General features: G+C 35.9%; 1 protein-coding gene across 8 annotated transcripts in view; it reads right to left on the reverse strand.

Moving 5' to 3' along the window:
• The window catches only part of LOC149552163 (Zincin-like metalloproteases family protein), a 273,149-nt gene that overhangs the window by 105,627 nt on the left and 139,788 nt on the right, over positions 1 to 27,734 (reverse strand). For all 8 annotated transcript variants that reach the window (XM_089787642.1, XM_089787641.1, XM_089787648.1 and 5 more), the window contains 4 exons: positions 11,270 to 11,350; positions 10,997 to 11,159; positions 10,621 to 10,741; positions 10,396 to 10,468 (listed from right to left, as the gene is read on the reverse strand). In XM_089787642.1, coding sequence (XP_089643768.1) covers positions 10,396 to 10,468; positions 10,621 to 10,741; positions 10,997 to 11,159; positions 11,270 to 11,350 — 438 coding nt within the window. The remainder of the gene's footprint in view (positions 1 to 10,395; positions 10,469 to 10,620; positions 10,742 to 10,996; positions 11,160 to 11,269; positions 11,351 to 27,734) is intronic.

Here is a 27,734-nt window from a genome sequence, read left to right on the forward strand (position 1 = left end):
CTTTTCCTTCATTATATTAATATTGGAGTGAGGAGGCATTTGGGGATGAGAGGGGGGCTGCCAAGGAGATTTGGGAAAAAAATTCCTTCAGTAAGGGGGGGTTTATATGTATTAGGGGGGTTATCTGATGGGTTGGAAATTGAGGTATCAGGCTTACGAAAATGTGCTTCATGGGTATTGTGGAAAATCGCATTGGGTTCAATAACAGAACCTATCTGCTGATAATACATTGGAAATCTATAATGGGTAGCATATTTCGTAAGATTAAAAATGCGGAATTGTTTGTCAAGACTTTCAGTGGAAAATATGATATAACGTCGAAATCCTTTCCTGGCAAAAAAATTTACTAAATGCAGGAAATCATCATTCTTAAAGATTTGCAGGTTTGCCAAACGCTTACTTTCCCTGTACTGAACTGGTGAGAATTGGGCCTGAATTTCCTAGTTTGAATCCAAAGTCGCCCTGGCACATAAATTTCTTTTGGGTTTTACCACTGGCCGCAACCCTAGCCTTTCTGAGGATTTCTCTAGATTTTTGAAATAGTTGTGCCTGGATTTTTAATGCTACTCTTATGATAGAAATTCGTCTGCAGGATACTAGCATGTTCCAAACCAATGAGCTCATTAAGAGTCGAAAATGCATTTGATGTCTTTGTTGCATACCTCAACTTTGCATGAGGGTTGCCGATGCAAATTTTCCCAAACTTGTTCGTTTCTCCTCTACTCCACGGCGAAGGCAAAGGATGTTTCGTTGGCTACTTGCAATGTGAACCAGATTTAGGGTTTTGAGATTTCCCCAAAAAACACTAGATTCTTGTCATGAACTTTAATAAAATCATGGTGTATGTCATTATTTGCCAAGTTCGAAGGTTTCACAAAACTTAAAACTACTCTGCGTTCCATATTTTTGTGTTAGATCAAGACCCATGTTTTTATATTATTTAATATTTATTATATATTTTTATTAATTTAGAATTTTTTTAAAATAAAGCATATAAACGTAGAAACTTCCTTATTTAATTTGTGATTTTTGCAAATATTACTAAATCATTATTTTCTAATTTTATAATTTTTTATCACACATAAAAGTTTCTAATTTATTGTATATTATTATTTATTTATAATATTTTTCAAATAAAATATAGGAATTTAGAAAATTAATCAACAAATTTGAGACTTTACCATATATGTATTAGTAATTACTAATTATATTCATAAAATATTTAAATTGAAAATAACTTATAAAATGATTCATAAACTTTAAAAATTGATAATAAATATTTTTCTTAAAACTTAAAATGAAAGGCACTAAAATGATCAATCCATCATAAAAAAATTGTAAGATAATTAGGGGTGACTGTCAAATTCCAGGCTTGCTTGTGACTACTCACAAGCTAAAACCTATGATAAGTAATTTGCCATATTGTTGGACCCCAAATAATACCAAGACTAATGAAAAACATAACTCAAAATCGTGTAAACAAGAGAAAATGGAGAAAACTAAGCTAGTGGATAGAAAGAGGATTCCTAATGAATTTATTAATCTTATTCAATTTTGCTTGGGTCTATTTTTCGTTGACATTGTTTCCTAGTCTACTAAGTAAAATTTCCAAGCCATTCAACAAGTTTTTTTGCTGAGGATTTGAAGTTTGGTCAAGTGCTAGGATTAGGTTAAATCATGTGCTATGGGAATTTCTAATATAAATTATCTTTGAAAATATTAAAACAAAAACATATATTATTCCACATTTACATCACCATATTTATTTTAAAAATGTCAACAGTGCACACAAAAGAATGAGCATATAATTCTATTAGAGAATGATTATACATTGAAGAATGGTCACAAAGTGACCCAAAAATTGACTACAAAGATGCATAGGAAACAAACCTACACCCACAAAGTGGCAATAGACATTTTTAGAGCTCTAGTCATTAAAGAAATGATGATTCGTAAGTTTTATTGATATTAAATATTAAATATCATATATATTAAACTCAATTTTTGTTATCTAATGTGTATTGAGCTTTAATTATAATCCATATATAAAGGAAATTAGTACTTTCTTCAATAAGTTCAACAATATACATGCTTTAGAAGGAATTTTAGAACTTATATTTTAAAGGTTTCATAAATTTGTAGAGTTTGTCCTTAAACTTTTTATTGAATCCTTTTTCGGTGGGGGGGTAAGCCAAGTAATTGCATCTTACCAAGTCTTTCAACATTGATCATTACAATTTGACTATTCCTTAAAACACATGTTTGTGACCACTCATCATTGGTGAGTCCTTACTCCTAGGATAGCCAAAGGGCAGAGAGTTGTGAGGATAGTAATTTATGATAGAATTGTAATCTCCCCAATCTTTAATAAAGAGACTTGATTAAGTTAATTAATTCGGTGGTCCTTTAATTTAAACCATACCATAAGGATTTATTTAATTAATTAATTTAATTATTAAATAAAGGGGCCAAATTAATAAAATAATAGGGAAAATGATATTGGCCCATCGTAACTTTCTGAAAAATTCTTGGAAGCCTTTATAAGTCATTGGCTAGCACCATAAGTAATCATTGTGGAGTTTATATTTCTTGTTTCATGGAAAGTCCAATTGGAATTGAGTCTTTGTTGTAGTTTTGAAGGTGCAAGACCCTCCATATTCTGTATCCGCAATTTTGGCACCAATCATTCCTCCCCCTAGTCTGTTATTGGAGATATCACTTCCATATTTCATCTTGTACTTCATCATCAAATTTGTGTAATCAAAGATCTATATATTTATCATTATTAGTGTAAGATTTGTAAAAATTCATTCTACATATCTACAATATGCATCAACATTGTATCAAAGAACATAATTGCTCATATATCACGAAGGTCTAAAGATAAATAATATTAACTTTAATTGTCAAATGTCACCAAAGGTTAAATGTCAAAGGTTGCCAAACGCTAAAGGGAGTCGATGATTGAATGTTGACAGTGTCGAAGGGATTTTTCCTAGGGTAAATTGTTGTTCGGTGTTGGCTTTGGGTACACTGTCATCAAGTATTTTCCCTTGGGTACATTACTGTTAGGTGCTTTCCCTTGGGTACATTGGCATTGGGTACTTACCTTTGGATACATTATCTTCTCCACTCAGGTACTTTCCCTCATGATGCAAGAGTATCCTTGGGTCATCAACAATCTTGCATCACCCAAAAATATTTCATTTCAGTTTTGTTCTTGTTTTTCAATTCCTACGTTTTCAGTGTCGTTCCTTGAATTTTGATTAATTCATGTTGCGAACCTCAACGATTATTCTGGACATCCTATTTTACTTATTGCTAGGTTTGCACCTCAACCTCATTCTTTGTAGTGGAGTTATTCTAGAATAATGGATAATTTTGTGCAGTCATAAAGTTCGTAGTTAGACGTTTTTTATCTCGCGAAGCTTTTTCTCAATTGACATAGTTGTGTGGCTCATATTACGATGCTTCTAAACCTATGGTTGAAGCCTCTCCTAGATCATGCTTCATTCCTACATCTTGGCATTGAGATCCTTATGATTTGGGTGCTGACAGATTTCTACACATTATGTTACATGTTCTTGGAAATATCATTGATTTGGTCAACATATTTGTTATAAAGGGTCTATATAATGTGGCAATTGATCTTTGTTTAAGGGGCGATAGCTAGGAAGCTATGTAGTAGAAGAATAAACTGCAATCATTCCTCCTTGGGCATAGAATTGTAGGATTTATTTCTGATTATGGGCATGTGAGCCTAAGGATGCAATCTTCATGTCACAAGCCAATTTGATGTAACTCTTTGATTTTTTGATAATGATAATCACCTCGTTGTTCTTCTCTACTTGGTTTTTTTCCCCTGGTCACAATTTCGTGTTCCCGTTGCTATTGTTTTTCCTATTGTGTAGCTTTCAGTCACATGGACCCTATTGGTGGTCTCTTGTTGGACATTAATAAACTTATCTTATCTTATCTACACATTTGCATTGGTCGGCTAACCCCTGAAGATGACGTTGAAATTTTGTGGCAGCCTTTTTTCTCCAAGGCAGTGGGTAGTGCTACAACATTTCTTACTGGGCATGTTGAAGGTTGTGACTACTGTGGTTGAGTAGCACGAGTCTATTAGCTTTTGTGGGCCATTTTGGATATCCTATGATCATTATATCTGGGTAGTGTTGGGCATTCCAAAGGAAGTGTCCTTCTTAATACCGGTTGCAACTACAAATGTTGTGTTTCTCATTGCACATAACCAAGTTCTCAGAATTTCAGTGTTTAATAAAACTAGTCATTGTAATTGCAACTCCTTTATATTGCAATTGAAATTCTAAGTTACAACACTGTTAGTTGTTTCATTTCATGTTCTTAGTTTAGCATTTATATATTTTGAAAATACCAAAAAAACAAAAAAAAAAAATTGCAAAACATTCAAAACCCATAAAACATATCTCCAGCATTGCTTTAGTTTGAGTAACACAGTTCTTAGATTCAACTGAGCCAGTTGTTTGAAGTCTAATTCTAGGCATTTCTTATCAAAATAATTTATGAGTTTCTCTGTAAATTCCACGGTCATTGCCTAAAGTAATCAGGCCAAGATACCACCATTTATTAGCACCACCTTCCAAAAGAAAAGTTGCATATTTTATAGCTTCATCTCCTACCATTTGATTGAGCAAGAAGAGATTGTCTATTTTTGGACCCATGATCTTGATGTAATTTTTCCTGAACCGTCAAAAAAAGGAATGGTGACCTTACCTACTCTTCGTTGCAATTCTTGATTTTAAAATCTTCCACCATTTCCCCTACATTGTTTTTTCCTTTATCTGAAAGTCGTGTAATCCAAAAAAGCCATGTCATCCTGAAAATCTATTCCCAAAGCTTAACAATCAGTTTCCTCATTTTCAAATAGAAGGGTGTCGACACTATAGAATGTAAGCATTAATGGTCTTAAATGGACTGCAGAGCTAGAAGCTCCTTGTTGTTCATGTTCATTTGTAGTTAAACCCTGTCCTTATTTTTCATTGTTTACTTGGTGCCCGATATTGCCATTATTTTCATTATGTCCTTGCCCTTGATTTCCATTATTTCCCCTGTTACTGTTTTGTTGCACTAGTTGAGTTACCATTTGAGTCATTTGTTGTTGAGATTGCACTAACATATCCATCATTTCCCTTTGTGTTCTTGCCAACTCCCCAACAACATTTCAAATTCTACCAGCAATATGAGCATTTCTAATAATTGCCCTTGTTTGAAAAACAGACTATTCAATCTCTGGATTTTCAGTCCAAATGAGGATTTGACCTATTCCTTCAAAGATAATACTAATATGTAGATGGATGCATAACACCCAATCTCACAAGAGCTTAACAAACCTCTGATATCTCTAAACTGAGCTACCCTGGTCTGCTACTAAACTTTATAAATTATTTATCTTTTCTTTCTTAATTTTATGGTTATCGCCTAATATAGGACAAATCTTTTTCTTTTAAAATAAAATATGCATGAACATATAAATCTCCGAATGTGGTACTCAATCAGAGATAGGGGTTCTAACTCAAATTTCAACATTACTTCCCGAGTTCTGAAATATTCTTTCAGTACTTAACTGCATGGAAATAACAACTAAGTTAACTTATGACCTTGGAACAAACTTTCTCTAAACCGGGCCTTTTTTAATCAATTACTAGGTCTAGGCAGTTAAAATGTTCACCTTAGCCTCCAAATCGATCTACCCATCACCTAGCTGCTACACCATCTATTCATTTAAGTTTACTGCTGAACAAGATGCACGAACACAACTATCATTCATCATAACACCACTTTAATCTATACCATGTAAAACTAAGCGTTGAATCTCATACTATCAAATAGGCTTCCCGGTGAGCTTGTGGTTCGGTTTCCTTCATGTGGTTCATTCTCAATGTAGTCCTTATTTGAACCGTATGCAATTTGATTGGATAAATCCCTTCAAAACGATAGGATAATCAGCTTACTCACACATCTAAGACACGTATGTGTGAGTTTGATAGTGGTGTTCTATCACTCAATGGTGGCATGCACATATCCTTCAATACGTTTGTCTCAGTAATTCCAATTGCAGAGCAATGATGTTCCAATTTGAGCGGATTTCTCAAATGCTCATAGTCATGAGTGAACATTACTCCTGGCTTCTCACAAATGTCTCCTAACTTATCTCCCACTGTTCGCCACCAACATGTGACTCTTTGAGACTGAATAAGATTTTTCTCACAGTCAACCAATAACCAATGAATGGTCTTCACGTCAGTGAGAAAATTTACATTTGTTCTTGTGTTGTTAGCTAAAGTTTTGTGTCATAGGCTCTAATAAATAGGCTTCCATCCATGCTCAACTTCTATCCTGAGTATATCAGTGCAATACTATAGATAGTAATGGTATTTATGATGAAACCCTTCTCCTGCAATAGTCGAACCAAGTTTCAATCATGCATAGACTCATTTGCAGAAATTTCTTCCTTCCTCTCGATCTCCAATCTAAACCAATCTGTGTATAATCTCTTGACCTTGTAATTGCCCTACCCTTTTGTCTTCCTTTCCACTCAGAGATAAGATAGTTTCTACTTTAACTTAATACATTTCAATTATTTATCCATTGTTCTTTTAATGCAAAAAGAAAGATATTAATTTATTTGGTATATTAAATGTTAGTGGGAATTACCATTTAATATACTTAATAGCTTGTTTCCACTAGTTGGCAGGGGGGGCGGGGGGGAATTACAAGCATGTTGACTATCAATTCTTATATCATGTACTGGTTGTTCCACTATGTGACTCTTGTTGCATGGCTTCGACTATCTCCATTGGGGAAACTCCAGCCATGACTGCATCACCTAAGTCATTCAAAAATTGAAATTAAGATTAGTTATCTTCAACCCTTCAACATTCAACAATTGAAATTAAGATTATTTATCTTCAACCCTTCATAATCTACAAGCAATTATGTTCTTCAATAAAACACATGAATATAGAATCAATTTGTAGAGATTGTTAACCAATAATGATAAATAGATAGATCTTTGACTGGCCAAATTTGACGATGAAGAACAAGGTGAAAATATCCAACAACAGACTATGGTGAGCAACAACTCCAACTAAAACTATGAATACGCAACAAGGAGAGTCTTGCACATCCAAAACTACAACAAAGACTCAATTCCAACTAGAATCTCAAATAAGCAAGAAATATAAACTACACAATGATTACTTGTAGTGCTAGGCAATGCCTTATAAAGGCCTCCAAGATGTTTCTAGAAAGTTACAATGGGTTGACATCATTTTGTTTATTATTTTATAGTTTTGGCCCCTTTATTCAATAATTTAATCAATTAATTAAATAGGTCCTTATGATATAATTTAAATTTAGGACGACTTAATTAATTAACTTGATTCACTTTATTAAAAATTAGGGCCATCACAATCCTTCTAGCCTAAATATTGCTTGCCCTCAAATAATCTGCAAATTGTCCATTCCATGACAAGCTCCAACATCCCAAACCATGTCTAAAGACTAATAGTCATATCCATTGAAATCTCCATGCCTCATCATGACCACATGTACTACCTCCTTAAACCCTTTATATCCAATGCTATAAAAATCTTCAATAAACTTCCATTGCCCCACTCTAATATAAACATTACTATGTCTAGAATCATCCAATAAATTGATGCTCAAATCTCAAGCTTTCATGCTATCATGCTAATTTATCACTTTAAAATAATGATGGTTTGAAATCTCAAAGTTGAAGTGCAACTTGTTCTTCCCATAAGGATGCTACTTACATGAAGAGATGGCAATCATGCACACCCCATGCACTGCCAAAGGGAAAATTCCATATTCAACCAGCTGTAAAGATTGCCCTTGTAAGAGATCATTGTTAGAGTCTACATCTCCATGAAATTAATCAACCACTATTGCCTTGACAGAATTCTTTCAAACATCTTCTTCATCCTTGCGGTTGTCTTGAAAGTTTAGATGTTCTCCACTTGAAGAGGCAATTATAGTCTCTTTCTTTTCATATCCTCGTATGGCTAGGTTGAACATTTGGACTTGTCTTCATGTTCCTTTTCGCTTGTGGTGCCACCGATTTTCTCATGACTATACATTGTTTGGCCTTCCTTTGATTTTGATTGAGTTCCTAATTCAAAATCCATCTCTTCTCTTTTTCTTACATAGTACCTATCAAAGGATTCAGTAGCCTTGATCTCCTTGGATTCACTAGAGTATTCATCAAAAAATATGATAACCTCCTCATGCACTGGTATATTTTTTCTATCGCAACTAGATATTCTTGAAATGTCAAAAGATTCTTCCTTTTTAGGTATTTTTTATACCACTTGGTGATTTTAGTAGCACTTGTTCATCATCCCTTTCTTCAATTTCTTTGTTACATGTAAGCATACCAAGCATTCTACAAGGTGGCAGAATTTTGACTCTAATACCACTGCGGTGCATTGAACAATGGAAGTCACCTAAGGGCAAGTCACTCGTAGGCAAATACACGATGACTAAATACCCAAGGGCAATTACCCAATGACAATGTACCCGAGGACTAGTTCCTGAGGACAAGTACTTGAGGGAAAACACCTGACGATAATGTACCCAAGGACAAATAACCTCAAAGATTTTGATAACCTCTGCATGCACAAGTATATTATTTCTATCAAAACTAGATATTCTTAAAATGTCAAAAGAGTCTTCCTCTTTTGGTATTTTTTATACCACTTGATGATTTTAGTAGCAGTGATTTCATTATCCCTTTCTTCAATTTCTTTTTTCCATGTAATCATACCAAGCATTCTACAAGGTGGCAGAATTTTGGCTCTGATACCACTGCAGTGCACTGAACAATGGACATCACCTTATGGCAAGTCAGTCGTAGGCAAATACACGATGACAAAATACCCTAGGGCAAGTACCCAACAACAATATACCTAAGGGCATGTACCCAACGACAATGTACTCAAGGGCTAGTTCCTGACGGCAATGTACCTAAGGTAAAACACCCAATGATAATGTTCCCAAGGGAAATACACAATGACAATATACCTGAGGGAAAATACTAGAAGGCAATGTTTCCCGATGGAAAATACACAACAATAATGTACCTAAGGGCAAATACCCAATAGTTGTATCTAAGGGAAATTACGTTTGACATCTTTGGCCTTCAATTATCAGCTACCTTCGGCACTTGACATCATTTGGCTCTTTTTGACACTTTACCTTCAACAACATTCAACAGTCGACAATTGAAATATAAATTATTTACCATCAAACCTTTGTAATCTATGAGTAGTTATATTCTTCGAAACCAAACATATGAATATTGTAGATATGCAAAATGAATTTGTACAGATTATACACCAATAAATATTGTAGATATGTAGAATGAATTTGTATAGATCATACACCAATGATGATAGATACATAGCTCTTTAATTACACAAATTTGATGTAGTACAAGGGGGAATATCAAAGGTGATATCTCCAATGACAAACTAGGGTGGGGAACAACTCCCACAAAAACTGTGAATACAGAATAGGGAGGGTCTTGCACCTCTAAAACTCTAACAAAGACTCAATTCCAACTAGAACCGCAAATATAAAAGAATATAAACTCCATGATGATTACTTGTGGTTCTAGCCAATGCCTTATAAAGGCCTCCAAGAAGTTTCTGCAAAGTTATAATGGGTTGACATCATTTTATTTATTATTTTATTATTTTGCCCCTTTATTTAATAATTACCATTTTTGGGGGTCTAGCATTATCTGATATCGCATGTAAGACAAGGAAGATTGGACTGCTGCTAATGGCTAGGACTACAGGTTCATATCTGCTTTTAAATGCCACAATAATATTGCGGTAGTAGTAGATGAAACAATTGAATATATACATATAGATATTGTAAGGGTTTCAATGTGATAACTCCATTAGTTACATTAAAAGTACTGATTCTTCTGTTCCAAAATTCCAATCTGTTATCCTGGCATAAGCTTTCTTGCAATCTGATTTGATTAGATTTAATGGCCTTGAATTGTGAAATTTATCAGTTGCAGCATAGATAAGTTTGAGTGTTATTCTATCCTTTGGCATTATATATTTTATTGGAGAGAAGTTCAAAATTATACATATCTCAGTTTAAAACACACAAAGAAGATTATCAGTATTTTGCCAATTCTAGAATATTTTCTTGCTCAGGAAAACATCCATAACATCCAATTACAAAGGCTTTAAATATTTCAGAAAACATTTGACAGAGAAAAATTAACACAGAAATCTTAATTATCTGCATTGTTAAAAAAAAAACAAATAAATGAACTTCATGAAAAAGAACATTGTTGCAGAATCGATCAACAACCTGACGAGTGGCATTTCTCAAAAGGCAGCTATCCTGAAGAGGAACAACACAAGTATGTTCATATTTTCCATCTCTGGAAAGAAATACATAAAACATATGTAAGTCTAGGAAAAATATTTAAATTCTGGTAATAGTCAAGTATTATCAACAGCTAAAAGACAGGCACTAAAATAACAATATGAACTCATAAATGCAGTGCATCCACGCTACCAAAGGAGCACACACCTCAGATATAAATCAATATAGAAATACCCCAAATGTTCATTGGAGACAGAATCCAAAACTGAATATAAGCAAACATCAGGATGCCAAACCTCAGCTCCTTGGACTCTGTCAAATTTTAGGCCTGCCATGCTCCACATGAAAAATAATCAGCTTATGACAGTCGAAATGTAAAGAAGAAACTATGGAAAAAAAGCTAAATCAACAACTGATACTATCCATTAAATGATTCTGAAGACAGTGTTAGAAAGCTCTCAAAGCAGAGTCCAACAATGTCAGGTTCATTACATACAAATCCCTAATCCACTATATCCAAAAAAATACAACAGTAAGGAAGCAAATTGTCAGGCATGTCTCACAGATGTCTATCAATAAATACCAAGAAGATCTTGATAAATTCTCAAAAGCCATTGTGTAACAGATTCAACAGGAAAATAATGCCGCAATTCTTCATAATTGATTCCAAACTCTAACTCTTCTGCTTGGTTCATATAGTATTGCATGTCTTCCATTCCAAATGGAGATTCTCCTTCCTCTTGTCTCTGTTTTTGAAACATCAGTATTACTATAGCTTAAACATACCAATGATAATGTTCCTTATATATAATACTAGATACTGTAAGTGTGTCAAGTTTGAACTGATAAAACTAACCTTCAAATCCTTGAGTCTTTCTAGTTCTTTGACAGCTGATTCTGACATTATCCGTGATACATCCTCTAAGAACTCTGTTACCTGAAAAGGTATACAGAATATTAATCATGAAAAGCAATTACAAACTCCTTTTCTTTTGTATATCACACATAATGTTGATACGAAGTCACACTAGACTTTCATTAACAGGAAAATTGTATTTGATAAATAATGTTTGAGACCTGACATAGAAATTAATATAATTGAGAACAGTGAGCAAAACATAAAACAACAATGAAAATCAATGGAGAGATCAGAATATTGGACATGTATAATTATAAATGTTTTTATGTCTTAAAAAAGTAAAAAGATAAGGCAAATGGAAGCTACCATATAAACTTGATGAGTTGACTTTCTAAATACAATTCATAAAAGAAAGGAATATAAAATGGAGAAAAAGCTGTTAAAAATACAACAAAAGCCACATAAATATTAGTAACATACAATTGTTAAATTTGCAATCCATTAACCACAATCTCCATTTAGGAAACCATAGGTTAAACAACCTTGTATTTACTTGCAGACTTGCAAGCGAAAGGATGCTCAGTAAATCACTCATTAGAAACACAGTAGCCAAGTTTCTAGCAAGTTCTTGCTAACTTTTTTACCAAAATTTTGAGCATGCCATAGTAAGTATCAAGCTAGCAGAATTTATTTCCATATTTTCTTTTTTAAGTTTTCATTTTTAAACTTTGATATTATTGCATTGGAGGTCAATGACTTTTCAAAAATTTAACTTAGACATTTAAGAACTGAATTATTTTCTTTGCCTGCCGTTTAGTTTATTTAATAATTCTATGTTATTTCTACATGCCATGTTTATCCCTATTCCAAAGTCCCAGTAAATCTTTTAGCCTTCTGGGTTTTTACTGAGTCTGCTTTCCAGAAATATGAAGTATACCTCCCAAGTTTAAGATGCATGTTGGGAAAATCCTACTAGAAACTTAGATTATAAAAAATTCAAAACCATAGTTGAAAATCTTCAACTCTGCCTGGAATCAACAGACCCAAATTTTCACTGAGACCCAAGCCTCAGAAAACTATTGGCAAAACAAACTTCACAATCAAACTAGAAAAAAATAATTAATGCATTTAGAGAATGCACAAGTCTAATCTGATTATCAGTTTGTGCAGTTTCGAAAATTACATGTCATATGACCCTTAAATGTTCAAATTTTGCAAGGTCAAGCAGACCGTTGTATAAGTATAAAATTATAGATAAGATAAGATAAATTTATTAATGTCCAACAAAAAGCTGACAAGAGGACCTAATGGACTGCCAGGAACAGAGTAGCAACCCAACAAACAGAAGGAGCACCAAATGGTGTCTGATGAAAAACAAAGGAACAAGCAAAACAAAGAGCAAGAACCAAAAACAAGAGGGTAACCCCAAACCAGGAACCAAACCCCCAGGAAACTAGCTGCCCCGATCAGTCAGGAAAAAATCCATAATTGATGAGTGTGCTGCAGGACATCGAATCCCATGACTTCTCTGAATGCCACTGGGGGTCTTATAAATAAACAGTTGCTAAGTGGAGGATCAGTGTGGTCTCACCACCCTGTGAGAACCTGAAGCGGGGTCATGTGTCCACTTGGTGTCCTACATGGAGGGCACCATTGTGAAGAAAGAGGTGATGATCTGGTTGGTGTGCACAGTCGGATGGAAAATCGGCTAGAGGGTGTGGTCACTGAGCCTCTGAGTCTCCTGAACATAAAGAAAAAGGCATCTCTGATCAATATACCTGAAGACGACTGACAGCAACTAGGCCTCTCTAGATAAACAATAAAATCTCCCTCTAATCTCGTAATATATTGGGTAGCGGAAAATGAATTTTGTCTCGACCTCCCCTAAATCACAAAGCTGGCATAACATGTCCTCCCTAGCCAAATGGTGGTCAATCTAGATGGGAAGCACAATGATCGTGTCTTGCACCTCCAAAAAATGCTTCGCACAAAAGGCCATCTTACGACAAAGCCCCCAAGGGAACTAGTCCAAGTGGTACGGATGTATTTTCTATAGATATCTATCTTCACACGCTCGTTCAACTCTTGTCAGGATGGCTAAAGATGAGACGGGGTGTCCAAGGAGTACAAGAAAGGGGGAGGCGGCCAATGTAGAGCCCAATAGAACCCAAGAGAGATGATGCCTAAGAAAACCAACAATAGGCACAACTAGTGGGCTCGAAATGCACAATAACCTCCGAGGAATAGTAGGCCAAGTAAAAGTATATGTGACACCCCCCCCTAAGGAGTCTGTGAATCCCCATAGCCAATGTAAGAAACAAACCAGATCAAAAATAGTGCCAAGTTTGAAAGCATGTGCCCAAACTTGGCTAGAACAATACGGTGCAGGGTAGTTTGTCTACATCTATTAATCTGCCAAAGAAAAAGAGTCTAGACCTGCTCCACCAAAGACCAATCCGACTCAAGTAAAGAAGGCCCCCAAACTACAGAATCATAGAGCACATTCAACCTAATCAAAGTATCCATAAGAGTCAACTTGGAGCCTATCCTAAAAAATGATATATGAAGAACTACCTCTCAATAAGGGCCAAAGAGCCATACCCCTTATTGATGTGATGCTAAACCACTGGTCTCAAACTAAAACGAGGTCCCAAGAACCTAGCCCCTAGATAAGTGTAAGAAAATATAATCTTGATCATCTCTCCTTGAAACAGAAAGCGAAGGTACGAGGTCTTAAGGCAATTAAAGACCATCACCTTGGTCTTACTCAAGTTCATTGTCAGCTATCGTAGGTCACATAAAGAAGCAAGGTCATTGAGGATTCTTTGGAGCCTCTCTGAAATGAGCCATGAGGACCACATCATCAACGAAGAGAATGATAGAGATCAACAACTAGTGTAAGTAACAAAGGGAGTGTGCCTGAAGGAACCCCTCCAACTCATCAATGTAGAGGCCCAAAAACGTAGGAGACAAAGGGCAGTTTTGCTTCACCCCAATAGTACTATGGATAGAACCTGACAACCCCTGACAGGTTTTGATGCGACCAATAACAAACTCGTAGAGTCTCATGATGGCACTTAGGATAGTCGTCCAGATACCAATAGCTCAAAATCTTTAGAATAAGGTTGTTCGAGGAACAAAATCAAATGTATTTCGAAAATCCACAAAGCAATAGTAAACCTTCAAGGAGCCATGTGTGTTTGCTTCATAATAGCTCTAAGAGTAAATAAGTGATCCATGGTTTAGAAATCTAGACAGGACCTCGCTTGCCCTCTAGCCTAAGCCCAACACTAATTGAGCTTACAAGAAAGAATGTCGTATTAAACCATAGCATACAATTAACAAAAAGTGTGTCCCACCATTATGGTCTTGTAATTGTTGGGATTAGACTTAGGCCCAACACTATAAAACGGCTACATAATGTGGTATAACCAAGATGGGCAACAACTAGTGCAAACAACCCTGTTAAATAGATCTGTGAGATAAGTGTGTAAAATCGTGATACCAAGTTTGAAGAGTTACACCAAGAACCCTTCCTCATCTACAACTTAGCTACTATTCACAAATATTACCACCTTGCTAATGTTGTTGAGGGTTAAAAGGTGGAAGTGGCGGGTTGGCCAGGGATATCAGAGACGGTGCAGATGTGAGAGAACAAGGAGGTGTGGTCGAGGGCTAGGGGGTAGGAGGACTTGCAAGGGAAAAAGATGCGCCAGAAAGCCTTGGGGGAGTAGAGGAGAGAGGTACAAAGTGACCAGTTGCGATGCGAGATGAAAGCATACTTTTTGTGATGGAGGAAGTAGTCATAGCAATTCTTGAGATGCTTATAGGATGTCATATGGAGGGTGGAGGTCGTACACAAAATGCGGTGGAAGGACTTGTAATCCTTCTTGTACCACAAATTCATAGGACATGTGCCCTTATGAAAGGGGGAGGATTCCAATAAATGGTACAGTAGGGGGGCAAGAGTAGGGTAGCCTCCCAATTGGAAGAGGCAAGGAAGACAAACTAGGAAGAGGTGCACTCATGTAGAAAAGGGCAATCCAAAGAGAACAGTTGTCTAAGGTTCATTTTTTGAAAAGATTTAGGTCCCCTTCGTCAAAGCTAAGGGAGGTACAAGAAAGGGTGAAAGGGGCAGTGGAGATAGGATCAAGGGGGCTTACAAGGATGGAGAAGGCAGAGGGACGAACAAGGGAAGGCCTTGAAGGTAAGGAGAAGGAGGGCATGGTCAGAAAGAGGGAGATGAGTGATAGTGAGATGGCTAAAAGCAAGGATGCGGGAGCAACCGGCAAGGGTATTGTCCACCATGCTTACACCCCTATAGTATAGCCATCAAGAAAATAAATTGGAGCCAGAGAGGGTGGAAAGTTCGTTTAAGATCACAAAGTCCAAGAACTCACACAACTAAAGCAAGTGTCGACCATATCTCATTAGGGCTTCATCACATGGTCTCTGGAAACCTAGCAAGATGAATCAAGCATAGATGTACAGATTGGATCAGAAAACTGATCATGAAATGTGATCTGTAAGTCTCTAGTTTGTAAATTGAAGTCACACATGATAAGAATATCCCCCATATCCGAAAATCTAGCGATGGTGTCAAACAAGTCTATGTTAACGGTTCCCCTTCTGGCCCATTGTGCATAGCGTACATGGAGGAGGCAAAAGGAAAATAAGAAACAACAATGAAAAGGTCTTTGAGGTGACGGGCCACTTAGTACACATAGACCCAAATAAATCTAGCCAAGCTATCATAATATGACCGAAGTTGCACTCTAAAACCAATTAATGATGAGGCAAGAAGCCCTATTGGAACCTCTGACACCCATTGAACTTTTGACCTCATAACTATAATTTGATAACCAGTAGAAGTCAGTGATGCCAAGGAGTGGTTGAAAAGGGCTCCCACGTATCTTAGCGACAAGAAACTTCCCAGAATCAGTCGCATCCTAAAGTAGGCCTCGTAGAGACCAAAAGGAACTATTCCCATTCCAATAGATGACATGTAGAGAGCTAATGCTATGTTGCTTCTTGCTAAGCCACCTTAGTACCCGTTATCTGGTATCATAGCCATCGGATTTCTTACCCAACCAAGTGGGAAGTTGTCACGGATTACAGCCCTGAGATTACGAACCATGACCCACATTCACTCCCAGTGTGTTGTGGCAACAAGAGCTCGACATTCTTTTAGCTTAATTACCTATGATTTCATGAGGTTCTCATCAAGGTATATCTTCAAAAGAAGAGTAAAGAGCTTCCTTCAACCTTTAAGCACTCGAAGTCTATCTGTCAAGTTGTAAAATCGTAGAAACAAGGTAGAATCATAAATAATTTTATAACTATTAATAGATTTCATGAACAACCAAATGCAGTCTACATCTTCTCCCTTTTGTTGCTAGTTTTTTTGAAGCTTAAACAATAAGGCGAAATGAAATCATCATAAGAATAAATGATTCGTCAAGAATTACTTCCACCAAAATCTCCACCCCTAATGCTTTTAACATCAATCTAGCAACATCTTCCCTAACGAACGCGGTATTTGCTTCTCCAGCAATCCAATTAACAAATGGACCAGCATTTACAAGTTGATGCAACCTTAAGGAGGACCCTTGATCTTTTTGGCTTGAAGACAAACATACTAGACAAAGGCAAGGTTGTTAAGGCATGCCTAGGGCAGCCCTTTCTTTCTAGTATAAATGCTCAAAAATAGGCTCCAGCCCTACTCACACCCAAAAGCATTATGGGACTTGGAAACAAAGATAATTACATTGCAGTGCACACAAACCATAAATGTCCCAACACAAACATACTGATAAAAAAATAAAGAAACAAAAGTATTATGAAAAACTTCAACTTTCACATTTCTAACATTAACCTAAAAATAATTACTAAACCTCTTATCTTGTTTCCCTTCTTTTAATGTCAATAAATGAAGAAACACCCTAGTAGACTTCCAACTCATCAAAAATAAAGTATTTGAGGCCTTTGTATCAACAAACACAGATGTATCAAATAAGTATAATTTTTGGTTTCAAAAGTACATGGCATGTATTGGTAGAGTTAGTGTCTCTATTTATGATCAATAATGTTATAAATTATGATTAGGCATAGCTTTAACAAGCTTTATGCCACAATTCTAAATACTATTCTTTCCAAACAGCTTAACATGAGACAGTGTCAGGCTAGAGGGCAAGATGGGTTCCGTACCGAGTTCCAGACTATGGATCACATTTTGACTCTGCGAGCTATCATTGAGGAAGCTCGACATCGTGCTGCGAAAGTCTATTGTTATTTCGTGAACTTTTGTAAGGCTTTTGACTCTGTTCCTCAGGGGTTATTTTCTAGAGGCTCGGAGACATTGGCATTTTTTATATTCTTTTGATAGTGAATAAGAACTTTATGAGATAGTGGTCGGCAAATTTAGGACTCCAGAGAGTTTCTCTGATCTAATTTAGAGCACCATTATGGTGAAGCAGGGATGCCCTCTCTTCCCAACTTTATTCAGTATCTATATTGATGAGCTTGAGGCCTTCTTCATTGAAGCTTTGCTCCTCGGGGATGGTTGCTACTTACACAAGGTTCTAATCTCCATTCTCCTCTTTGTCGATAATGTGGTTCATTTAGCCTCCTCTCCAGAGGGGCTCTAAAGAGTCATTGATAGGTTGGCCTCTTTCTATCACCGATGACAGCTTGATGTGAACCTGAGCAAGACTCAGGTTATGGTCTTCAACTATTTGAAGACCTGGCATCTTAACTTTAGCTTCTACAGTTCGGCGATCGAGATTGTCTCTTCATATACTTATCTCGGGGTCAAGTTCTTTGGTCCCCGCTTCAGCATGAGGCCAGCCCACCTACCTAGGGTTGCCAAGAGGATGGGTTCCCACACCCTTCTGGAGAGCCAGTGCTTCCAGCATCACTTCCAAGACACTAAGTCCAAGCTATCTCTCTTGGACTCATTGGTCAGACCAATACTTTTATATGGCTCTATGGATTGGGGGCCTTCCCTTCTTGGTTTGGATTGGGCTTTAGTCAAGTGGGTCTAGACCCTTATCCTCTGTCGGGTTATTAGATATCACCGATACACTCCGCACAATATCATTTTGGCCGAGTTCAGGGCTCACCCTTTCAGGCTTAGCGTCATCTTTGATTTGATGTTGTTCCTTCACTGCCTTAGAGGCTTTGTAGACTTTGCGGATGGTCGCCACAAATACTCCTACTTCGCATACTGCTCCTCTTGATATTGCCAACTCTGATTTGAAGGCTCATTGCTGGTATACCCAGGCCACTATTCTATTGAGCTCGATCGAGATTGACATTGATCATCTCCCGCCTTACATGTTCTCACTAGATACTCTCGCCCATTTCCTCCCCTCACAGCAAGAGTTGAATGGGCACGTGAGACTTAACATATATAGAGAGTACAATACCACGACCAGGATTAACCCTCCTATGGGTTTGCGCCCACAAATGGCCTTCTATTCTGAGCACTTTCTGGAGATCCGTGAAGGAATTATTGTGTCCTTACTACTTGAGTCGGTGTTGGACTCACACCCTATGCATCTCTTTAAGGTCTTTCAGAGTCAACTCTCAGTGGCTTCAGTGCAGACGGATCACCATTTGACTAGTGACGACTGGAATTGTCTCATTTGTACTTTGTTGGAGACGAAGACTAAGATCCATTTCAACTTCTAGCGCCCCATATACTATGAGATCAGAGGCATGTTCCACTATTTAGTCAAAGACTACAGATCCCTTTCAACATTTTTCAATTACTCAAACGAGCAATATTAAGCACTTTACCTCCCAGAGACTTTGCAACTCTACGACCACACTCTACAGCTCATGTTTCCTTAGAGCCAGGCCTCGGATTTGTTCATCACTGCATTTTTCCCGCCCATGTCCCCCTCCAAGGGCATGAAGCAATCACTAGCTACACCCATCTCTAGGCATACCATATCTATTAGTCCTCGTTATAAATTCACCAAATAGCAGCACCCTATCTCCAAGGTTACCTAGAGACAATCCCAGACTCCTGGTTGCCCTCGGCCTTATCCTTCAGTGCTAGATTTCTTTTTACCGAGAAAGGATATATATTCCTTCTCTTGTTTGTTGTTGTTCACTTTCTTTGCTTTCTTGTTCGCTATTTCTCAGACACCCTTTGGTGCTCCTAGAAGATTGTTTTTATTACTGATGTAATCTTCTTGTCCCTTGGACCCTTTGTTGGTCTCTTGTTGGACAGTAATATCATTATCTTATCTTTATCACATTTATTTTCCTTACCACCACAAAAAAATGTGAGATCAACTTAACAATTTTCTTGATCTAGCAGCCAACAAATTCCACAAAAAAGTTTGCTTGCCAATGGAAACCATACTTCACCAACTCTGCGAGTAGTGAAGTATTCACAATTTTTTTTCACATTAACTTGTTGAGCCTCTATCTTGTGTTTTTCAAAAAAAAACTCCCCATTTTTTGAGTACACAATAAAAGTTTGGTGAATTTAATGGCTTGACTTTGCCTGTAGAAGATGTGTAGAAAACAATACAAAGATGTGGTTTCTTGCCTTTGAAATCGCTATGGAACAAAGTTAAACACTCTAAAAATGGAATTTTGATGTTATATGAATTTTTTATTGCCTCCTAAAGAATTATGAAAATGGTTTGCACAATGAAAGTCTATGCAATTTTAAAGTTATTCTTTTGTATTTCCCTTCAACCTTGTTGGGGGCTTTGCCAATAATACCACTATTGTTTTAAAATAAAATTATCAGAGATATTTACCTTCTACAAAGTTACAAACATGTGATTAGTAGAGAATTCATCACTGGCAAACTACCTAGGATCATCCTTCAACACTTCAACTCATAGTTGCCTTCTCCCTTGTTCGCCTTTATCTCCAACAACTTGTCTCCTCATCACACCCACCTACCCAGCCAATTTGTTTTCTATTTTCTTCAAATTTGTCCTTTTGTTCCTCCCAGTTGTGTTGCTTCATCTTCTTGGCACTAATTCTCCTAATGAGTGGGTGGGTAGTGATTCTTAATCAGTTAATTCTAGTGTAATACCCCATTTATGGGACATTAGGAAATTACTGACATATTCATGTAATATTGAAATTGACTTATGAAAGCATAATGTAAATGTATAGAAGGGATCAATTTAATATTATTAAGTGGGCTTAAATGTGACAAAGAAGGAATAAGATGAAAAGACAAGAAAAGTGAGTCGAAGGGTCATAGCTTTGAGCATTAAAAGAAGGAAGGTTGCATTCATTTGGATATGCTTGGATTTTGAAGTTTATCTCAGATTATGCTTGAGAAAAAAGGGAAGCTTTGGCTTTCAACTTTTCAGCACCTAAGGAGGAAAACCTCCAGGCCCTTCTCAATTGATCGGATGCCAACCCGGTTCAGCTTGGAGTGGATACATGACAGATTCACCATTTTTCTTAAAGATTATTTTTGGGTCTTCCAATCTGACTGTGTAACGGCTTTTAACATTGGATTTTATGCACATTGTTGCATTGTTCATTTATAATACAATAGAAAATCTGGCATTGTGTTAAACTAAGTACTTAAATAACCATTTATAGGTTCATTTGTTGGGTATATGTGTACTTTTAATTGCAAAAAGATATATTGTGTTTTCTGAAAATTGTTGGTGAGAAAAATTGGGCAAAATATCCATTCGGGATACAAGAGTGGTATCAAAGCATCAATCTTGCCATCCTCAGAGTTTGTACAAAAATTTAAAAAAATCAGAAGCTATATCGAAACCGTGCATCCAGCCTGTGAGTTCTTCAAAATTACCAATAAGGGATATTTCAAAGTATAAGTATTAATGTGCGATACCCAGATTCATTGGTTATGAGTAATATATTTTAACAAGTTAAAACTCCATCGGATGGAGAATTAAAATTCTTAGGCAATCGATGCAAGGGTTGTTAAAAACTTATATACAAATTTCATCATGGGAGTCAGAGAAAATTCATAGTGGCATTCTTCACTACACATAATTAGCTTAGAATTATCTAGATTTAATTGTCCGTTGCAAGTATTTGAATGGAAAAGTCATGATTATAAAAGAAAGTTGACATGAATACGCATTCCTTGCAATGGTAATAGAGGCATTGTGTTATAATGTCATGGTTGAAGCTACATTTTGATTGTCCCAATACGTGTGTTGGTTTGCAAGCGTGAACAAAATTGTCAACACCCATATAAAGAGAATTCTATTATGAATTTGTTGTTGTGGAAAGTTCAGGAGTTTTTAAAAAACATCGTCTTTCATAGATATACATTTGTTTGAAGATGGTTGGAAAAGAAGTTGTCATTGTTGGCATGATTTTTGAGATACTGTCATTTCTCAACTTTAATAGACAACAACAACCCGTTGAGATTTCATTGAAAGTTGGTTCAAGTTAATTACAACAATGTAGTTCACTCCATATTCATTGAGCAATGCAGAAGATTCCCAGTAGCTAAGCATGAAAAGATGAATGATTGCAATATCGGCTGTGAAATTCTATGGCAACACAGCATGCATGGATTAAATGTTGAGGTTTTAATCAATAAGAAGTGAACTACACAACATTACTAGGAATAAAGGGAAGAAATTCATTGAAGTATTTGAAAAGAAACAATAGTTTCCATTCAACAAAGGACTCTCTTGTGTCATAACTTGTTTTTTTGGATTGCAAATTGATGTCGAGCCATGTTTGATTCAATATCTAGGAGTAGATTCAAATAAGAATAAAAACAGTTGGTATTCGTCGTTTAGCATTCATGGGAATGTTTGCAAAGGAAGGGAGAATTGTGAGTCGGAAGATATTCGAAGCTATCATTTTAAAATGGTCATGTGATGAGTACCCAAGTACAGATGAAATTGATTAATATTTGTCATGTATTTAGAAGGGAAAAAAAACTTATGCAAAAAGATTGAAAGGGAAGCACTTGACAGGAGAATTTGGAGAGAAATACATGCAAAAGGAGAATAACAAGGTTAGGCAATATAACTGAAGTCAGGACCAGGTACCTCTTACAAAGCTGACAAAGAATCTCAAGAGGAATTGGTTTGAATTAGACAAATCCCAGGTGGATCCACTAATTGTTATTTTTCAGTATGACCAATTCTGTGATTAAACAGTTAAAATTTCGAACTCTTATTTCCTGTTTGTTACTATATTTAGTGAATCATCCCATACTGTGGAAGAATATTCAAAATTTGTCGTTAATGTATTTGGTGAAATTATTGCATAATGGGGAAGATTATTCAAAATTTGTTGTTACTAAAGAATATACATCATGTCATCATTTAATATCCAAAAAATTATCGAACCTTAGTAGAAGCATTACACAGTAGGAGTATGTTTGCAGAAAACAGTAATGTCTGCAAATATCATTATTAATATGCTGATTGCTATTAAACATTTTTTTATAGTAAATGCAATTTGAAAAGACAACAAGTATTATAATCAAACATGGGGGACTGGAAAGTTATTGAAATGGGAAGAAGAGCATTCAGAGGTTGGAGTTGTGGTTAGGAACACATGTGAGGAGCAAATGAATTTGGTTAAAACCCACAAGGCACTATTCACAAATTATACATAGTTCTTAGTGGCTTGATATAATTGCATAGAGGCTCTAATGCAATCTGGTGTCATTCAGGAAATATATACCTAGTCGACGATTTAGAAATTGGAGATGTCGCTCTACTCTATGAGTGTCACCACAGACACTTCTTTCTGAATATCCCCTTTGTTGTATAGCAATATTATTAGTGAGCTAGCTCAGGATTGTAAAAGATTACCCAATATTTTTAATATTCTCGTGAGTTGCAGGCAAGCACTTTGGTTGTTGGGAAAAAACAGTTCACTACCACCGGTGATACAATAATAAGAAATCAAGAACAATTGCAATTCCATCTTCATGCAGTTAACACTCAAGATGAAGGAAGACAAGAACTGGATAAAAGCAACAGATGCAAAGCTTCTTTAAGTCCAACGCAGAAGATAATTTCAAAGCTTCATGCAGGGTATCATAAGCACAAACAACATTCTCAAATGAACAAGAACAATACTTGGACGAGACTAGAAAGTTTATTATAGACTTTTACATGACAATGTAATAGCTATTGAGCATCTGGAAATGCACAGCAAGAAAAACCATCAGCAAAACAAGTGGAAAATCTTTGTAAGCAAGTAAAAATCCTACACATTGTAGAATGTACTTCTATTGAGAGTGAAGATTGAGAAATGGTTACAAGAAGTGAGGATATAAGAAGATTAGAGACTCTTTTGCTAGGCAAAAATCGGAGGAGGGAACTAACTCAACTGAAGATCAAAATAACTAGAAAAACAAATGATGTTGAAGCATTAGGAAATAATCTGTGCTGAAGTACTTTATGAAATACGTAGCAATTTGGGACTGGATCTGCAAACAAATGAACATACTCGAAAAATCACCTTTTGATTTACTGCAAATCACCCTTGTTCCCATAGTGACTGCATTGAATTCAAACAAATGGCTGAAAGATTCAAACAACAAGATAGGTATGTTGGTTACTTCTTGTTTGATGGAGGTTACAAGGATTTTAGCACCTCAAGAACCTTACGAAGAACATATAATGAAGGAGGCACTTAATGGTTGATAGTTTTCAAAAACTTGGGAACATCAATAGTTATCATTTCTCAATAAGGGTTGCCATACTAAAAACTTTTGCAAAAATCAGATTGTGTAATCTTGTTCTTCACATGGGATTGAATGGCTTAATACACACAATGTTTCAATATTTTTTAGTCACAATCAGGGAAGAACACGATAAAGATATTATTGTAGCCATGAAGACCATCATGGTTATGGCAATTAATAAGAGTGGCGTTCATTTTCAGCCTCTTGTGTATGTGTTGTTATCAATTTCAAGGCAAGATCAAGATGTTTCAAAAAGTACTTGTTAGTCAACAAGGTGTTGAAACAATGTGAGCCAAAAAATTTCAAGTACAAGCAACAACAGGCTACAAAGGAAATAAATGCAAGGGAATTATAGGTTGTAGGATCCCAAGAAGTGAGTCAGAACCAAATGAGGAAAGAGCAGATCTGTTTTACTTGCAAGCAATTTTTGTCACTCGGTCACACTTGTAGGGATAACAAGCAAGAAGAGTCATTTCAAGAAGTACAGATCACCACTGAGGAAGTTGAGAATTCATTAGTTCAGCCTCAACATGATGAAGACCATCAGAGGGATACTACTATGGATGACGGTAAGATTTGTACTAGAATCTTATTTGGTGATTTGGAAGTGATTCTTGGCCACCATTTTCACGAGTGTCTATTTTCAAGATATGTCTAAAGACTAAAACTGAAAATGTACCTCTCTATGAGGATGAATAATTTGAAAACAATGGCAAAATAGTTGATGAGACAGTACAATTGAAGATAGAGGAAACTTTTTAAAATGGTGTAGTTGAAAATGAATCTAGTATTCAAAATCTAGAGCAAGATGATATTACTGTAGGGGCTGATTTGAAGGACCAATAAAAAATTTCATTTCAAGTTGATTTTAGAGCATATAATTTGGAGGATAAGCTGAAAGTATCAAATGATAAGGTCATTGCATCCTTAGTTCATTTTGACAACACCCATAAAAACATCAAAGAAACCATGTGGGAAGTTAAGTGTCAAAAAGAGAAGGGAATGATGAATGAAATCAATAGTGCAAACCTTCACAATCATTAGAAAACTTTGGAAAGAATGAAATTGGATTATTTGAAATCGCTCAAAGACAGGGATATTATAGTGGTATCAGAGTAGATAGATGAGCTGTGCCTTCAACAAAGTATGACACAGGATTCATTACATCAGGCTGAAATCAGATTTCTAGAACAGTAATTCACCGAGATAATAATCATGAACCCTAAGACTAAGGAGATCATACAAATAATCGAAGGAATTCATACCCTTGGTGAGAATAATGGGGTGCATAATATGTACACTTCACCTTATCGATATGAGGTTCATTTTGTTGAAGAAGACCTTAAGGACCAGCAAGTAGTCAACTACAAGAATTCCGAATTTTATATCAGTAGTTATACACCTTCACATTACTAGGTGGATAACAATGAACCGAGTAATTCTACTTCTAAAACTACGAGTGATGATGATTTCATTCATGGAGATGTTGATTTGAGTGATGGTACTTCTAGTAATGTTGAACATTCAGAATTGTCCTTAACATATACTGATGGTTTCCACAAGTTATCTAGAGATTTATCATCAAGTCTTCATGAGATGGCAGCTGTTTTTTTATTGGTTGGTGGTTTTACCCATACATAATCTTTAGCTATCAATGGTGGCTCTATTCGGTCTATGATCATATTTTTAAAATCAACATGATTTACAAGGAGTAATGAATTGTATGAAAATATGTGGAGTTACTCTTGTTGAAGTATAGCATCAGTTGAAGTGATATTGACCATTTGAATGAACATTGTTTTATATTAATGATAAGAATAATATATATGTGTGTGTGTGTGTGTCTGATTATTCAGAAATGACTTTACTTGTCATATCGGGCTCTTGTTATAAGTAGAGACAAATGAAATTGGACACCGAATGGTTATCGGGTGAGATTGTAAACTACCGATTAAGATCACTTACGGCTTAGTATTATGTCCACGTAGGGACATGACCCTACGTGGCCACGTAGAGTCATGTCTCTACGGAGATATATTACCATTCATATGTATCCCAAGAGTTATCGGCAGTCTGAAATCAATCACAAGGCAATTCTCAGACTCGTTGATTACTCCAACAATAAGGACATCAATCATTACTGAGTCATAGCAGTTGTATCTGCAACCAAAGGCATTAACTACAGCAAGTCCATCCACCCTCAGTGAATACACAGTCCCAAAGATCTGCACAAACAGAGCAAGCATAGTTGCAGTATCAAACTAGTAAGGAAATCTAAGTCTAGTATATTCTATAAATTATTATATCGCTTGTTCCTATCAAAGATCCTGATTTAACATGGTATCAGAGCCATCCTGATAGGAATATATGTGTTTTCCATAATTAAAATTAAAACTCAGATTTATCAATATTAAATTTTATCCTCAAATTCAAAATGGTTAATCATGTAAGATTAGAGCATAGACTTGAGGGGGCATCAAATTTTTCATCATTTAAAATTCAAGTCATGAAAGTACTAAGAGAAATGGAGTTATAAGAGTACATAGAATCAAACAAATCAATACCTGAAAATGATCCAGATAAAATGACATGGAAAAGGCATAACAACAAGGCCATGAAAATTATTATAAATTCGATGAAGGTTCATATTCTTCTTTCTATATCTAGTCTTAAAACTGCTTTTGAGATGTTTTCCATTATAAAGAATACTTTCGAAATTAATATCACAAGCAGATTGCTTACATTGAAGCAAGATCTACTATATGTCAAGATGAATATTGAAGAAACTATTGCGTCCTACTTCCTAAGAATCTCAGAATTGAAAGATCAACTGAAATATCCCAAACGGATATTGAGCCGATTTTCGTTCTCAAGATAACATTCAAATCATAAACATATGAAATTGCATTATAATAAAACAACAATGTAAACCATAGGAAATATCCCCAACAAAAATTTATCCAGTTTCTTCTTGAATATAATATTCAGAACTCAAACATATGAAATTTCGTTACAAACCAGCAGCATAATAAAGCCAATAAATTCTCATAAAACTACCTAAGACATGTTATTGCATTATACAATAGCAACACAACAACCAGCATTCAAAATCCAATCTTAAATACAATTTTACAGTCAGATTGGAACACTAAGAGAAGAACCTATAAGCGCATACGAGACACCTGAAGTGACATCTCCACGGACAATGGATTTGTATCTACTGTCTGCCGGTATGAGGGGCTACGTCCTCACACTGGCTGAAAGTTGAAGCTTTCCAAATAACTCTCACAAGAGAGAAACTGAAATCTGAATCATAAATCAAGCATGCCAATCAAAAGAGTCTCTTCTCCTTTTATTCTCACAACTACGACTCTTTGACTTCCCTCATAGATTTTCGTCTTATCTCTCCTTGTCATCTTTAGCCCACTTTCACTATTAAATTGACCTTTTATAATAAGAGTCCACGCTTTCATAGTCAATTTTAATATCATATAAATGTGTCCTTTAATATTTCTAATGTCCCAAAAAGGGGACATCATCAACTTGCAACCATTGGAAATGAAGTAGATGACAAAGAACTTAACATTATAGCCCTAAAAGAACTACCACTATCTTGGGAGACATTTATTTGTGGACTAAGTTCTCAACCAAAACTTCTAGTTTGAACTACTCAAAAACGAATGCACTCAAGAAGAGTAAAGATTAATTACGAGAAGAATCGTTTCAAATCAAGAGTGAGAATTTCAAGCTCTTCAAGTCAATACCAATAGTAAGGGG

This window comes from Cupressus sempervirens, chromosome 6 (genome assembly GCF_028749045.1).
Source record: "Cupressus sempervirens isolate cs-2001-9-10 chromosome 6, ASM2874904v1, whole genome shotgun sequence".
NCBI classification, from domain to species: domain Eukaryota; kingdom Viridiplantae; phylum Streptophyta; class Pinopsida; order Cupressales; family Cupressaceae; genus Cupressus; species Cupressus sempervirens.